The sequence below is a fragment of the Nomascus leucogenys genome, chromosome 8 (genome assembly GCF_006542625.1).
Source record: "Nomascus leucogenys isolate Asia chromosome 8, Asia_NLE_v1, whole genome shotgun sequence".
In the NCBI taxonomy this organism is placed as follows: Eukaryota; Metazoa; Chordata; class Mammalia; order Primates; family Hylobatidae; genus Nomascus; species Nomascus leucogenys.
The window spans coordinates 3,156,347-3,171,317 of NC_044388.1; the positions used below are offsets into that span (position 1 = coordinate 3,156,347).

Below are 14,971 nucleotides of genomic sequence, written 5' to 3' on the forward strand. Positions count from 1 at the left end.
GGTGACCTCCAAAGCCACACATGGTTTGGCTCTTGTCCTCTAAATGGGAAGGAGGGTCAGGAACTCTAGTGCTCCCTCTTCCCCATCCAGAGGTAGGGAATCAGAGAAAAGCAGCCTGGTCCAGGCTGTCCAGTGTCAGGGACCATGGCACTTTCACCTCCCCAGACTGCTCACAGCCTGGCACATAAAGGTGATCTGTAAATATCCCAACAGATGTAAGTTCGCTCGATCTCCTGTCTGACTGCTGTGCCCGCTATCCAACAGTGACCCCGCAGCACGGGCAAGACCTCCAGCAGCACAGACTGGAGGCTGGCTGCCCAGCAGAGCTGCAACGCCACCACCAAGGAAGAGGTGACTGTGGTTGTGGGTATCATCCCTGTGCCTCTGCTTGCTTGGGGGCAGTCTGAGTCAATGTGCCTGGGGCGCGTGGGGCCAGCCGTGCCTTGGGCTGCGGTCTGGCAGGGGCGGGGGGCGGCTGGAAAGCCTGGGGCCCCTCTCTGGCAAAAATAGCCCGCAGTGGTTAGAGCTTCGAGGGTGAGTCAGGCGGGAGCACGGTGGTGCCTAACCCCTTCGCTGCCACTGGATCTCCCTAAGGCGGTTTGCCTTTGCCTGTGCACCTCAAGACCAGGCTCTTTCCCGGCTGCCCTTGGGCTTGGCTCAATTTTGGATCCCAAGGCCCTCCTCATCCCATAAGAAGCAAGTCTACAGCTTGGAGCAGGAGTCCAGGCCACCCAAAGTGCAGACCGGGGAATCCCGAGAAGGGTAGGATACCTCTGTTGGCAAGCATCCCTGCCAGGCAAGGAAGCATCGGGGCAGGCTGACGATCTTTGGTGCTACCTGAACCTCGGCTAGGGCCAAACTCTGAGGCCAAAGCTGACCCCTCCAAAGGGGCAGGCGCAGGGCTTGGAGGTGGGTGGGAACCAAGCTGCCCAGACGTGTGCTTCTCCTGCCCGCTCTGAGTACCCCAGGTGCGCTCAGACTGTGGGTGCCACATGTGACTGTCCTACACCGAGAAGCCCAAAGACTGTCCGGCTCCATCCTCGTCTTGTCAAAGGCACCTTCCAGCCACCCTGATCTTGGTGGAGAAACTGACGCAAAGAAAAGTGATGAAAGATGTGGCCACTTGGGCCCCGTTCTGGCTCCCTAGGAAGGTTACTACACCCTCCCTGCAGCCTTGGAGACTCCAGATCAGGTGAGAGGAACTCTGGCCACCTCCTTCTTCAGTGGGGCCAAGCCTGAACCCAGGCGTCGGGGGAGAGGGTGTGTGAGAGAGAGAGAGAGAGAGGTGTGTGTGTGTGTGTGTGTGTGTGTGTGTGTGTCTGTGTGTGCGCGCGCGCGCGCGCGCGCTGGGAGGAGGGGGAGGCTGCATTTGCCTGGTCAAGGCTGGGAGTGGAGGGTAGGGTGGGGAAGCCCCAGGCTCAGGGAGGGGCTGCAGCTCCGTCAGCCCGGCAGAGCCACCATGAGCTCGGTGAGAGCAAAGCCAGAGCCCCCAGTCCTTTGCTTGCCGGCTTACTAGCTCTCTCGATCACTCCCTCCCTTCCTCCCTCCCTTCCTCCCGGCGGCCGCGGCGGCGCTGGGGAAGCGGTGAAGAGGAGTGGCCCGGCCCTGGAAGAATGCGGCTCTGACAAGGGGACAGAACCCAACGCAGTCTCCCCACGGTTTAAGCAGCACTAGTGAAGCCCAGGCAACCCAACCGTGCCCGTCTCGGACCCCGCACCCAAACCACTGGAGGTAATTAGACCTGGGAAAGCAGGGAGGGCAGGGACGTGCACACGGGGAAGAGACAGGCACGTGTGTAGTCAGACAGACAGACACGCATCCACCCACAGAAGCACAGAGACGCATAGAGAGCCAGAGATATTGCTAGAGATAAAGACACAGAGAATAAAGGAGTGCCCCCAGATTTAGAAAGCGATGAATGTGAGAGCCAAGGGGTGAGGACCAGACGGGCGACTATGGAGGAGGGGAGCTTGTAGTTAGGCAAGGTGGGGGATAGGGAAGAGGACTCAGTCTGTGCTACGGTCCCTTTTAGGAGGGAGCCAGGCTCTCCTCCCCATCTTCCCTGCACCTGGAGCCTCTCCTCTTTCCTTGCTGCTCAGGGAGGGGGCAGTGTGGGTGGGGAACTCATTCTTAGACCTTTCTCATGGAGCCTACTTGCCGTTGATGACACCTGGAGGTGACAAACCCCCTTAGGTGGTGGGGAACCTCCTCCCTATCCCTCTCCCTAGCCCTGTGAGGGCGGGGAAGCTAGTTGTGGGGCCCTGGAAAAGGGAGCAGTAGGCGAGGTTGTGGAGCAAGTGTTTGTGAGTCTGTGTGTCTGAGTTTGCAAGTGAGTGTGTGTCTGTGTGCCAGGCGTTGTGTCTGATTGGGCAGGGTTCCAGGGGTGCTCGCTTGAGTCCTGAGCTGGGACAACGCCTTGACTATTCTTCTTAAGACCTCCAAGCCTCAGGGACTCTGGGAATCAAGGGGTGATTCTTCTTGCTTTGTTTGAGAAGGAATGAGAAGGGTCAGTAGGGTGGCACCTGTGGGTTAGGAGCCCGAAGAAGGGCATCACTTGGTTCCCCAGGCGAGCCGCCCTATTCCTGAACCCGCATCAAGTCTCCCTGTCCCGCAGGTCCTGATCGATCTGCCCACCGGAGCCTCCGGGCTTCGACATGCTGGAGGAGCCCCGGCCGCGGCCTCCGCCCTCGGGCCTCGCGGGTCTCCTGTTCCTGGTGTTGTGCAGTCGGTGAGCAGTTTCCCTTGTCTCCCAGGCCATAGAAGCACCGACCCGGGGTGGGGAGAGTTGGAGGGGTCTGGGCCGCAGACCCCAGACGCCTTCTTGGTTCCCAGGGCTCTAAGCAATGAGATTCTGGGCCTGAAGTTGCCTGGCGAGCCGCCGCTGACGGCCAACACCGTGTGCTTGACGCTGTCCGGCCTGAGCAAGCGGCAGCTAGGCCTGTGCCTGCGCAACCCCGACGTGACGGCGTCCGCGCTTCAGGGTCTGCACATCGCGGTCCACGAGTGTCAGCACCAGCTGCGCGACCAGCGCTGGAACTGCTCCGCGCTCGAGGGCGGTGGCCGCCTGCCGCACCACAGCGCCATCCTCAGGCGCGGTGAGCCTGGCTGGGCGGGTCGGCGCTGCCGCCGAGGCTAGGGGGCGGGGGGCAGGGCGAGGCGCGCGGAGGCGGGAAGGGATGGTTTCGCGGCTCCGGGAGGGGCCTCTCCTGGAATTCCCCGCCCCCGCCCCCGGAGCCGCTTTGAGCCAGGTCTGGCCACTCGTCTGGGCCCCTGCGCTCCTAACTTCCACCTGCGTGCTGCCGGCGAGGCAGCTGGGTCCCTACTCTCCTACCCTAGGGCCCCCCTTTCCTGCCTCCGCTCAGCTTAATCTGGGTTGCACCTGTGAACAAGAGATGCCCCCAGTCCTGGAAGCTTCAAACGTCCCCCATTCCCTCCCCCATTTTCTCTCCCCCCATCTTGGCTGGACAAGCCCAGGCTGGTGTCCCCAGTGTCTCAGCGGGGGTGGGGTGACGCCCCCAACCGTTTAAGGGTTAAATCTGCTCCCCTAATTGCTGGGGTTCCCAGGAGCCAAAGCTGGGAACAAAGACCCTGATGACTTTGAAGCTGGGGAGCCAGACCCCTCCTCTGTGCTGTGGGGGCTCCAGGTGTTGCTCACCTGAGCAGGTGAAGAACGGCTGGAGAGGCAGAGAACAGGTCACTGCTGGCCTGGTCTGGGAGGCATGGCTGCCTCTCCCCGTTCCCTGCTGGAGTTCACTCCCTGAGGTGTAAAGACCCATGGGGGCTCAGCCCAGAGATGGGGGCAGTGCTCTGGGGACTATGGGGTTAATAGGCAGCTGCCATCTGCAGGGGAATTCCCAAGACTTGTGCAAACAGCTTCACCCCTGGAGGGTTGGAGTTGGGGGGATCAGAAGGCTGGCCCAGGAGCCCTGGATCCTGGGGTAGGAGAGGCCTGGTCTCTCAGGGGGTGCTGTCTCTCATCTTCTCAGGGCTCCGGAGAGCCCCTGCCTAAAATGAAGTGAGGGTCCCCCTCCTTCCCCACAGGGCCTGGTGTAGGGGAAGTCTTCGACACCCAAATGGTGAGCATGTTTATTTAAGTCTGGGAAAGGCTTGGCATCCTGAGCTTCTGTGACCCCCAAAACATAACAAAGAAGCCAACCCTTTAAGAGGGCCTTAGGGAAAATCACTCCCCCACCTCTCTCCTCCTCTCAGTGTTTTATAGGGTAATAGCAGGTTAGGATAAACATAAAAAGGGCAGTCTTGAAGGGCAAATATAAAACTACATCCTGGGAAGCGGAAGGGCAGCTCCATAGTTCCAGTGCTTTGGGGGTGCTAGGATGGTGGAAGGTAGGTTTGTTAAAAGACTGATTAACCCTGAAGTGAATTTAAAAAAACAAAAACAAAAACAAAAAAACAGAACCAAAAAGGCTCTGCTCCCATCTCACCCACCCAAGCTCCCTGCAGGGTTGGGGGAATTTCTAAGGCTTTCAGATGTAGAACTCAGTTGTACACATCTTCAAAGATCTCAGGGACTCCCTCTTAGTCATCTCCCGACTCCAGGGGTCTCTCCCTCTGGGCTAGCTCTTTCATCTACACCTGAAAATCACAGACTTACAGAATGAGAATGGGCCTCAGAGATCATCTTGACCCATCATCTCCCGCCTCCCTTTAGAAATGAAGAATCTGAGGCTCTGTGCTTTCTGTACCCTTCCTTGTCCCATGACTTTCCTCCAAATCACTCAGCTGGTGAATGGCAGGGTCAGGATTCAGTCAGGAATTTCTGGAGTTGGAGGGGGGCTGTTTATTTCTTTCTGCCGCCACACTCTCAGCTGCCTGTCAACCTTACCTCCGCCATCACACCCTTCTCATCCCCAGGTTTCCGAGAAAGTGCTTTTTCCTTCTCCATGCTGGCTGCTGGGGTCATGCACGCAGTAGCCACAGCCTGCAGCCTGGGCAAGCTGGTGAGCTGTGGCTGTGGCTGGAAGGGCAGTGGTGAGCAGGATCGGCTGAGGGCCAAACTGCTGCAGCTGCAGGCACTGTCCCGAGGCAAGAGTTTCCCCCACTCTCTGCCCAGCCCTGGCCCTGGCTCAAGCCCCAGCCCTGGCCCCCAGGACACATGGGAATGGGGTGGCTGTAACCATGACATGGACTTTGGAGAGAAGTTCTCTCGGGATTTCTTGGATTCCAGGGAAGCTCCCCGGGACATCCAGGCACGAATGCGAATCCACAACAACAGGGTGGGGCGTCAGGTATGTGTGTACATCTTGTCCTGGGTCTCCCCAGCTTTTGAGGCCTGGTTAGAGTTTGAGAGGCACAGGGAAATGATAGGATAAAGTGTGATGAGTGACTGACACTCACCATCAGCAAGTCACCCAGCCTCAGTTTTGTATCTGTCAAGAACCTAATGATACTTATCTTACAATGTTATTAAGACTGAGCTAGCAGGCCAGTGTGGTGGCTCACGCCTATAATTTCAGCACTTTTGGAGGCTGAGGGGGGAGGACTGCTTGAGGCCAGGAGTTCAAGAACAGCCTGAGCAATGTTGTGAGACCCCCATCTCTATATTTTAAAAAATTATATATATAAAAACAGATTGGGCCGGGTGCGGTGGCTCATGCCTGTAATCCCAGCACTTTGGGAGGCTGAGGCAGGCAGATCACCTGAGGTCAAGAGTTCAAGACCACCCTGGCCAAGGTGGAGAAACCCCATCTCTATTAAAAGTACAAAAATTAGGCCGGGTGCAGTGGCTCACACCTGTAATCTCAGCACTTTGGGAGGCCAAGGTGGGTGGATCAAGAGGTTAGGAAATCGAGACCATCCTGGCTAACATGGGAAACCCCATCTCTATTAAAAATACAAAAAATTAGCCGGCCATGGTGGCATGTGCCTGTAGTCCCAGCTACTGGGGAGACTGAGGCAGGAGAATCACTTGAACCCGGGAGGCAGAGGTTGCAGTGAGCCTAGATCGTGCCACTGCACTCCAGCCTGGGTGACAGAGCAAGACTCCCTCTCAAAAAAAAAAAAAAAAAAAAAAAAAAGGACAAAAATTAGCCTGGCGTGGTGGCATGCGCCTGTAATCCCAGCTACTCAGGAGGCTGAGGCAGGAGAAGCACTTGAACCTGGGAGGCGGAGGTTGCAGTGAGCCAAGATGGTGCCAGCCTGGGCGACAAGAGCAAGGCTCCGTCTCAAAAAACAAAAACAAACAAATAAACAAACAAACAAAAAAAACAGACTGAGCTAGCAAATAGTATACCCAGCATAGTGCCTCATCGTTGGCTGACCGCATAGTAGCTCTTATTACAGCTACCTTCCCTACAGAATTTAGGCGTGCTGTGGGCCAGATTCCCAATTTTATAAGTGCTTACATTGGAAAGAGCACTGGATTGGGAGTCAGGACAACTAGAGTTGAGTCTTGGCTCTATTACCAGCTGTTGATGGAAGATGGACAAATCACACTGCTCTGTCTTCAATTCTGCCATCATAAAACGAGGAAGTTGGCTATTAGCTAACTGCAGTGTCCTTTCTGTTCTGATATGCCATGTTATTCTTGCCTCCATTTGTCCCTCCCTGTGTTCTCTGTTCCCTTTCCTCTCCTGTGTCACTGTGTTCTGTCCATTTGCTGCCCTCCGCTTCACCTCTTCTCCCTCTGATGCTCTAGGTGGTAACTGAAAACCTGAAGCGGAAATGCAAGTGTCATGGCACGTCAGGCAGCTGCCAGTTCAAGACATGCTGGAGGGCGGCCCCAGAGTTCCGGGCAGTGGGGGCAGCGTTGAGGGAGCGGCTGGGCCGGGCCATCTTCATTGATACACACAACCGCAATTCTGGAGCCTTCCAGCCCCGTCTGCGTCCCCGTCGCCTCTCAGGAGAGCTGGTCTACTTTGAGAGGTCTCCTGACTTCTGTGAGCGAGACCCCACTATGGGCTCCCCAGGGACAAGGGGCCGGGCCTGCAACAAGACCAGCCGCCTGTTGGATGGCTGTGGCAGCTTGTGCTGTGGCCGTGGGCACAACGTGCTCCGGCAGACACGGGTTGAGCGCTGCCATTGCCGCTTCCACTGGTGCTGCTATGTGCTGTGTGATGAGTGCAAGGTTACAGAGTGGGTGAATGTGTGTAAGTGAGGGTCAGCCTCACCTTGGGGCTGGGGAAGAGGACTGTGAGAGGGGCGCCTTTTCAGCCCTTTGCTCTGATTTCCTTCCAAGGTCACTCTTGGTCCCTGGAAGCTTAAAGTATCTACCTGGAAACAGCTTTAGGGGTAGTGGGGGTCAGGTGGACTCTGGGATGTGTAGCCTTCTCCCCAACAATTGGAGGGTCTTGAGGGGAAGCTGCCACCCCTCTTCTGCTCCTTAGACTGAATGGACTAAGATGAAGTGTACTGTATTGCTCCTCCCACTTCTCAACTCCAGAGCCCCTTTAACCCTGATTCATACTCCTTTTGGCTGGGGAGTCCCTATAGTTTCACCACTCCTCTCCCTTGAGGGATAACCCCAGGCACTGTTTGGAGCCGTAAGATCTGTATCTAGAAAGCGATCATCCACTCCTATGTACTATCCCCAAACTCCTCTCCTGCAGCCTGGGCTCCCTCTTGTGGGATAATGGGGGACAGTGGTAGAGAGGTTCTTCTTGGGAAAGGGACAGAGTGCTGAGGGGTACTCGCCCCTGAATCCTCAGAGAGTTGTCTGTCCAGGCCCTTAGGGAAGTTGTCTCCTTCCATTCAGATGTTAATGGGGACCCTCCAAAGGAAGGGGTTTTCCCATGACTCTTGGAGCCTCTTTTTCCTTCTTCAGCAGGAAGGGTGGGAATGGATAATTTATCTACTGAGACTTTTTCTTGGTTCCTGTTTGAAACTAAAATAAATTAAGTTACTGGACTGGTGGATGCAGATGGTGATGTATGTACCCACACTTGGGATCCCAGTCCATAGCTTCTTTTCTAGGTGAATTCTCCTACCGTCCTACACTCAGTGACTTTATGTATATCCTGCTGAGTTCCGCGAAGGATTTGAAATGAATCTCAGTGACTTTGTTGGCAACTTTTCCTTTGTAAAACCAGGAAGGACTATGTGGGAAGGGCTAGAGTTCCAGATGTAGGCCCTATTGACTATGTGCCTCAACTCCAGATTTCACCTTGATCACTGCCTTAGAACAAGGGCTGGCAATTTTTTTTTTTTTCTATAAAGGGCTAGATAGTAAATACATTACGCTTGTGGTCTTTGTCCCAACTATTCAACTCTGCCGCAATTACTCAACTCTGCTGTTATAGATCAACAGCAGCCACAGACCACACATAAATGAATGAGCATGGCAGTGTCCAGTAAAACTTCATTCACAGAAATGGGCTGCAAGACCAAATTTGGTCCCCTAGCTGCAGTTTGTTGACCCTCGTTCTAGATGAGGTTGCCTTTGTTCTGGAGTTTTTCAGTCCTAAATGTATCTCAACACTGAACTTGGACCCAAAAGAACAGGTACTTTTTTCTCTGATTCCAAAGGAGTGAACGTGGGATGTAGATGCAAGACTGATGGGAAACATATAAAAGAGATTCATATGCTTGAAATGGGAGTTTTTCTCTCTGAAAACCAGCAAAACCAGCATGTTCTCTCATGGAATTATTTGCATGTTTTTTGTCCTTATTTATTTGATTGAGACAGGGTCTCACTTTGTCACCCAGGCTGGAGGGCAATGGTGAGATCTTGGCTCACTGCAACCTCCTCCTCCTGGGTTCAAGCAATCCTTGTGCCTTAGTCTCCCGAGTAGCTGGGATTACAGGTATGCATTACCACGCCTGGCTACGTTTTGCATTTTTAGTAGAGATGGGTTTTCGCCATGTTGGTTGACCAGGCTGGTCTCGAACTCCTTGCCTCAAGTGATCCACACGCCTTGGTCTCCCAAAGTGCTGGGATTACAGGTGTGAGCCACTGTGCCCGGCCTATTATTATTTTTTTGAAACAGGATTTCGCTCTGTTGCCTTGGCTGGAGTGCAGTGACGTGATCTTGGCTCACTGCAAACTCCACTTCTTGGGCTCAAGTCTGGGCCCAAGAGTAGCTGGGACTACAGACACATGCCACCACACCTGGCTAATTTTTGTGTGTGTGTGTATTTTTTTGTATTAATAGGGTTTCACCATGTTGCCCAGGCTGGTCTTGAACTCCTGACCTTAAGCGATCTGCCTGTCTCAGCTTCCCATGACTTTCCTCATTTAGAGCTCTTTTGTATGTCATCTTAGTAAAATAATTCCTTTATCTTGTAAGAGATAACATCAACTAAACAGAACAAGATTTTTATTTATTTATTTATTTTTGAGGTGGAGTTTCACTCTTGTTGCCCAGGCTGGAGTGCAATGGTGTGATCTTGGCTCACTGCAACCTCCACCTCTCTGATTCAAGCAATTCTTCTGCCTCAGCCTCCCAAGTAGCTGGGACTACAGGTGCGTGCCACCGTGCCTGGCTAATTTTTGTATTTTTAGTAGAGATGGGGTTTCACCATGTTGGCCAGGCTGGTCTCAAACTCCTAACCTCAGGTGATCCACCCGCCTCAGTCTCCCAAAGTTCTAGGATTACAGGCATGAGCCACTGTGCCTGGCCCTAGCCCAACATCTGAAAATAAACTGTTACTGGGCTGGGCGCGGTGGCTCATGCTTGTAATCCCAGCACTTTGGGAGGCCGAGATGGGCAGATCACGAGGTCAGGAGATCAAGACCATCCTGGTTAACACGGTGAAACCCCGTCTCTACTAAAAATACAAAAAAAAAAAATAGCCGGGCATGGTGGCGGGCGCCTGCGGTCCCAGCTACTCTGGAGGCTGAGGCAGGAGAATGGCGTGAACCCGGCAGGTGGAGCTTGTAGTGAGCCAAGGTCGTGCCACTGCACTCTAGCCTGGGTGACAGAGCGAGACTCCGTCTCAATAAATAAATAAATACATACATACATAAACTGTTTTCTTCCTTTCTTTCCTTTATTTCCTTTCTCTTTCTTTCTTTTCTTTTTCTTTCTTTCTTTCTTTCTTTCTTCTTTCTTCTTTTCTTTCTTTTTTTTTTTTTATACAGTGTCTTGCTCTGTCTTCCAGGCTGAGTGCAATGGCTCAATCTTGGCTCACTGCAACTTCTGCCTCCCAGGTTCAAGCGATTCCTGCCTCAGCCTCCCAAGTAGCTGGGATTACAGGTGCTGGCCACCACACCCAGCTAATTTTTGTATTTTTTAGTAGAGATAGGGTTTTGCCATGTTGGCCAGGCTGCTCTTGAACTCCTAACCTCAGGTGATCCATCTGCCTTGGCCTCCCAAAGTGCTGGGATTATGGGCGTCAGCCACCAAGCCCAGCCTAAACTGTTATCTTTCTAAGATTCAATGCAGAAAAGGAAGGTGCATCACACATTTAGAACTTCACAAATGACTGCACACTTATGCAGCTGCCAGATGCTGACTCTAACAGGTTATTTCTTTGGCCAGAGAATGTAGAAATAGTTCTCTCCATTTTTCTAGACAATAGACACTTCTGCTACCCTCAAGATCAGATGAAATGAGAGTAGTACCAAGGTAGCGAGGACATTTTGAGGAGTATTAGGTTAGGGCAGTACTTTTTTTTTTTTTTTGAGACAGGGTCTTAGGGTCTCTCTCTGTCACCCAGGCTGGAGTGCAGTAGCGTGATCTCGGCTTACTGCAACCTCCACCTCCTGGGCTCAACCGATCCTCCTGCCTCAACCTCCTGAGTAGCTGGGAATACAGGTGTGCACCACCAGGCCCGGATAATTTTTGTATTTTTAGTAGAGATGGGGTTTCGCTATGTCATCCAGGCTGGTCTCGAACTCCTGGACTCAAGCTATCCGCCCTCCTCTGCCTCCTAAAGTGCTAGGATTACAGGCATGAGCCACTGTGCCTGGCCATAGGACAGTTTTGTTTGTTTGTTTTTTGTCTTATTTTTAAGAGACAGAGTCTGGCTATGCTGCCCAGGCTGGTCTCAAGCTCTTGGACCCAAGCAATCCTCTTGCCTTGGTCTCCCAAAGTATTGAGATTACAGGTGTGAGCCACTGTGTTCAGCCAGTACTTTTTTTTTTTTTTTTTTTAATTTAGAGTCAGTGTCTTGCTCTGTCACTCAGGCTGGAGTGCAGTGGCAAGATCATTGCAGCCCTGAACTCCTTGACTCAAGTGATCTTCCAGCCTCAGCCTCTCAGAGTGTTGGGATTTACAGGTTTCAGTCACGACACTGGGCTCTAGGGCAGAACTTAATGGCCAAATTTTATGTCCTGGATTTCCACTTGAGCACTGAGAATTCTGGGTTTGGAAATTTGATGGAGACAGGAGAAATCCCATCCTTACTTCAGGCACTTACTGAACCTAGTGTGTGTGGAAGGAAGAGGGGATGCACTTAGAATGGGCATAGGATATAAGAGAATAATGATAAAGAATATTTATAATCAGAATTTCTCACACTCAGGACGAGAAAGGAGAATCTCTAACAGAGTCACAGCATGATTATTTCAGCTTTTTCCTGTTTCATTCCTCTGTACTTTGGGTCCCTCTTTCCTTTCTAGCATTCCCTCTACTTTCATCAGACACACTCTGTGGCAAACTTAAGCCCCAAACCACAACCTTGACAAATTCCAAATGGATTTTGTCAGCAAGGCCAACACACCCCTTCGCCACTCCCTATCCCTGCTCCTAGCACATGTGCTGGGGTCAGTGACAGGGTTGGAGTATGCAACCCACAGAGCTGGTGGCTACAATTTCAGCTTTTACTAGGCTCCAATGGCAGCCAGAGGGAGGGAGAAAGGCTGATTAACTGTAAGGCGGGCCTCTTGTCCCTCTTCAGCTCCAGATGAGTTCTACTCCTGCTGGCATTTACCAAGTGGCTGGGAAGTTAGGGAGGGGCAGTGGCCAGCTAATTGCCAGCTGGGCAGCACTCCTCCTATCTCTGCTCCTGTTTGCTCCATGGGCAGCCCACTCTGATGCTGCAGCAGACATTTTCTTCTTCAGACTCCAGACAGGTGAAAGACAGAAGCGCTGGGAGATTCTCTGGTCCCATTAATCAGTCCCGACTAACATACCATGGTACCTGCTGCTTCCTACATTAGACTGTCACCATTTCCATCCTTCTATTGCACTGGGGATACGACCTTGAGAAGATCTGAAGCACTGGGCAGGAATATCAACAGGTTCCACCTCCTTGTCCGAGTTCCACAAGGCATGTGCACGTGGTAAGGGCACTAGGGAGGTTTTATAAAGCATAGTTTTGGTGGACAGCGTGGTGGGATAACCTGGTGGAGTGTCACTAGAATTTCTAGAGAAGGAAATGAAAGAGTAATCACATGGAAATATCAAAAAACCCACTCTAGGAGTAATAATACTGGAGAAAGATCCTTTTGTAGTTCATAAGCATAATGACTGGGTGTTTACACACATGTGAGATGTGCCACCCTCAAACCTTGTTACATTGGCACACTATCCACTTGACATGAACAACAACAACAAAATACTGGAGGTGTCTTTTGCCCTTAAAAACACAGAGCTGGGCTAGGCGCGGTGGCTCATGCCTGTAATCCCAACACTTTGGGAGGCTAGAAGGGAGGACTGCTTGAGCTCACAAGTTTGGCCTGGGCAACATGGCAAAACCCTGTCTCTACAAATAGCATAAAAATTAGCTGGGTGACTGGGCATGGTGGCTCACGCCTGTAATCCCAGCACTTTGGGAGGCCGAGGCAGGTGGATCACCTGAGGTCAGGAGTTCAAGACCAGCCTGACCAACATAGTGAAACCCTGTCTCTACTAAAAATATAAAAATTAGCCAGGCGTGGTGGCACATGCCTATAATCCCAGCTACTTGGGAGGCTAAGACCAGGAGAGTCACCTGAACACAGGAGGCAGAGGTTGCAGTGAGCTGAGATTGTGCCATTGCACTCCAGCCTGGGCAACAAGAGCGAAACTGTCTCAAAAAAAAAAAAAAAAATTAGCCAGGCATGGTGGCGTGCACCTATAGTCCCAGCTACTTGGGAGGCTGAGGTGGTAAGGATCACTTGAGCCCAGGAGGTTGAGGCTGCAGTGAGCCGATTGCGCCACTGCACTCCAGCCTCAGCAACACAGCAAGACCCAGTTTGTTTTTTTGTTTTGTTTTCTTTCTTTCTTTCTTTCTTTCTTTCTTTCTTTCTTTCTTTCTTTTTTTTTTTTTTTTTTTTTTTTTTGATGGAGTCTCGCTCTATCGCCCCGGCTGGAGTGCGGTGGCGTGATCTCGGCTCACTGCAAGCTCCACCTCCTGGGTTCACGCCATTCTCCTGCTTCAGCTTCTGGAGTAGCTGGGACTACAGGCGCCTGCCACCACGCCTGCCTAATTTTTTGTATTTTTAGTAGAGACGGGGTTTCACTGTGTTAGCCAGGATGGTCTTGATCTCCTGACCTCGTGACTCGTGATCCGCCCACCTCGGCCTCCCAAAGTGCTAGGATTACAGGCTTGAGCCACCGCGCCCCGACAAGACCCAGTTTCAAAAACAGAAAAAAAAAAAAGTAAAAAACAAACAAACAAAACCACCAACAAAAACATACCCGACAGAACTACCCAGCACAGTGGCAACATGTCTATAATCCCAGCTATTCAGGAGGCTGAGACAGGAGGATCACTTGAACCCAGGAATTCAAGACTGAAGTGTGCTATGATTGCTCCTGTGAATAGCCACTGCACTCCAGCCTGGGCAACATAGTGAGACCCCATATCTTAAAAAAAACACAGAGATGTGGCTCACGCCTGTAATCCCAGCACTTTGGGAGGCTGAGGCGGGCGGATCACGACGTCGAGATTGAGACAATCCTGGCTAACACAGTGAAACCTTGTCTCTACTAAAAATACAAAAAATTGGCCGGGCATGGTGGCACACGCCTGTAGTCCCAGCTACTCGGGAGGCTGAGGCAGGAGAATCGCTTGAACCTGGGAGGCGGAGGTTGCAGTGAGCTGAGATTGCACCACTGCACTCCAGCATGGGTGACAGGGCGAGACTCCATCTCAAAAACAAACAAGCAAACAAACAAACAAACACACAAAAACAAAAAACAACCCACAGAGATTAGCAGGGCAGCAGCCCTTAATAGCAGTGCCCGGGACAGATATAATTCCTTGTTATAAACAGGTTCCTTGTCATCCATCTCATCCCTTACCATCTTAAATTAAGGTCCTCTTGGCTTGACATTCTAGGGTCATGTTATCAGGTTAACATAAGAGAGAAAACAAACTGGGTTAAGGGACTGGTAAGTGCATACACCAGGGATTGAGGAGGACAAGGAGATCGACATATATGGCATCTACCAGCTTTTTTTTTTTTCTTTGAGACAGAGTCTTGCTCTGTCGCCCAGGCTGGAGTGCAGTGGTACGATCTTGGCTCACTGCAACCTCCACCTCCCAGGTTCAAGCGATTCTCTGGCCTCAGTTCAAGTAGCTGGGATTACAGGTGTGTGCCACCATGCCCAGCTAATTTTTGTATTTTCTGGTAGAGACAGGGTTTCACCATATTGGCCAGGATGGTCTCAAACTCCTGACCTTAAGTGATCTGCCCACTTCAGCCTGCCAAAGTGCTGGGATTACAAGTGTGAACACAGGGCCTGGCCCCAGCTTAGTTCTTGGAAGCAAGAAAACAAACAAAACCAATCAAGGCAATACATTCATAAGAGCAACAATTTTGGCTCAAGCCTTAGGGAAGAGCCATGTGTTCGTTCCCTTATACTGCTGTAAATGTGGAGAGAGGTCACTTAGAGAACCTTCTGTTGGCCGGGCGCGGTGGCTCACGCCTGTAATCCCAGCTACTCTGGAGGCTGAGGCAGGAGAATCGCTTGAACCCGGGAGGCAGAGGTTGCAGTGAGCCAAGATGGTGCCATTGCACTCCAGCCTGGGCAACAGAGCGAGACTCCGTCTCAAAAAAAAAAAAAAAAAAAAAAAAAAGGAACCTTCTGTTCTTAGCATTACTAATGCCCTTCTATCACAGCTATTTTTGTTTCAAGGCAGTTCT

General features: G+C 51.9%; 1 protein-coding gene and 1 non-coding gene across 4 annotated transcripts; both read left to right on the top strand.

Annotated features, from left to right (window-relative positions):
• The first annotated feature begins 216 nt into the window (after window positions 1-216).
• WNT10B (Wnt family member 10B) lies at window positions 217-7,863 on the top strand. Of its 3 annotated transcripts, none has more exons than XM_030816649.1 (7): window positions 217-363; window positions 969-1,192; window positions 1,583-1,731; window positions 2,615-2,728; window positions 2,833-3,095; window positions 4,873-5,246; window positions 6,656-7,863. In XM_030816649.1, exons 4-7 carry the CDS (start codon window positions 2,655-2,657, stop codon window positions 7,112-7,114), a joined length of 1,170 nt encoding a protein of 389 aa, XP_030672509.1. In that variant the 5' UTR covers window positions 217-363; window positions 969-1,192; window positions 1,583-1,731; window positions 2,615-2,654; the 3' UTR covers window positions 7,115-7,863. The 3 variants fall into 3 exon arrangements, with proteins under 3 accessions (XP_030672509.1, XP_030672507.1, XP_030672508.1); XM_030816647.1 differs by having other exon boundaries at window positions 217-351; window positions 595-1,192; XM_030816648.1 differs by having other exon boundaries at window positions 217-351; window positions 624-1,192.
• Window positions 7,864-12,340: 4,477 nt separating this feature from the next.
• Window positions 12,341-12,439, top strand: LOC115836525. The gene has a single exon (XR_004031597.1). It is a non-coding gene; the product is annotated as a small nucleolar RNA U13 (small nucleolar RNA).
• Window positions 12,440-14,971: the final 2,532 nt, after the last annotated feature.

Coding starts and splice junctions, on each gene's coding strand:
- WNT10B (XM_030816649.1), top strand. CDS start 2,655: ATGCTGGAGGAGCCCCGGCCGCGGCCTCCGCCCTCGGGCCTCGCGGGT. Junction 3,096..4,872: donor CAGCGCCATCCTCAGGCGCG/GTGAGCCTGGCT, acceptor TCTCATCCCCAG/GTTTCCGAGAAAGTGCTTTT. Junction 5,247..6,655: donor ACAACAGGGTGGGGCGTCAG/GTATGTGTGTAC, acceptor CTGATGCTCTAG/GTGGTAACTGAAAACCTGAA.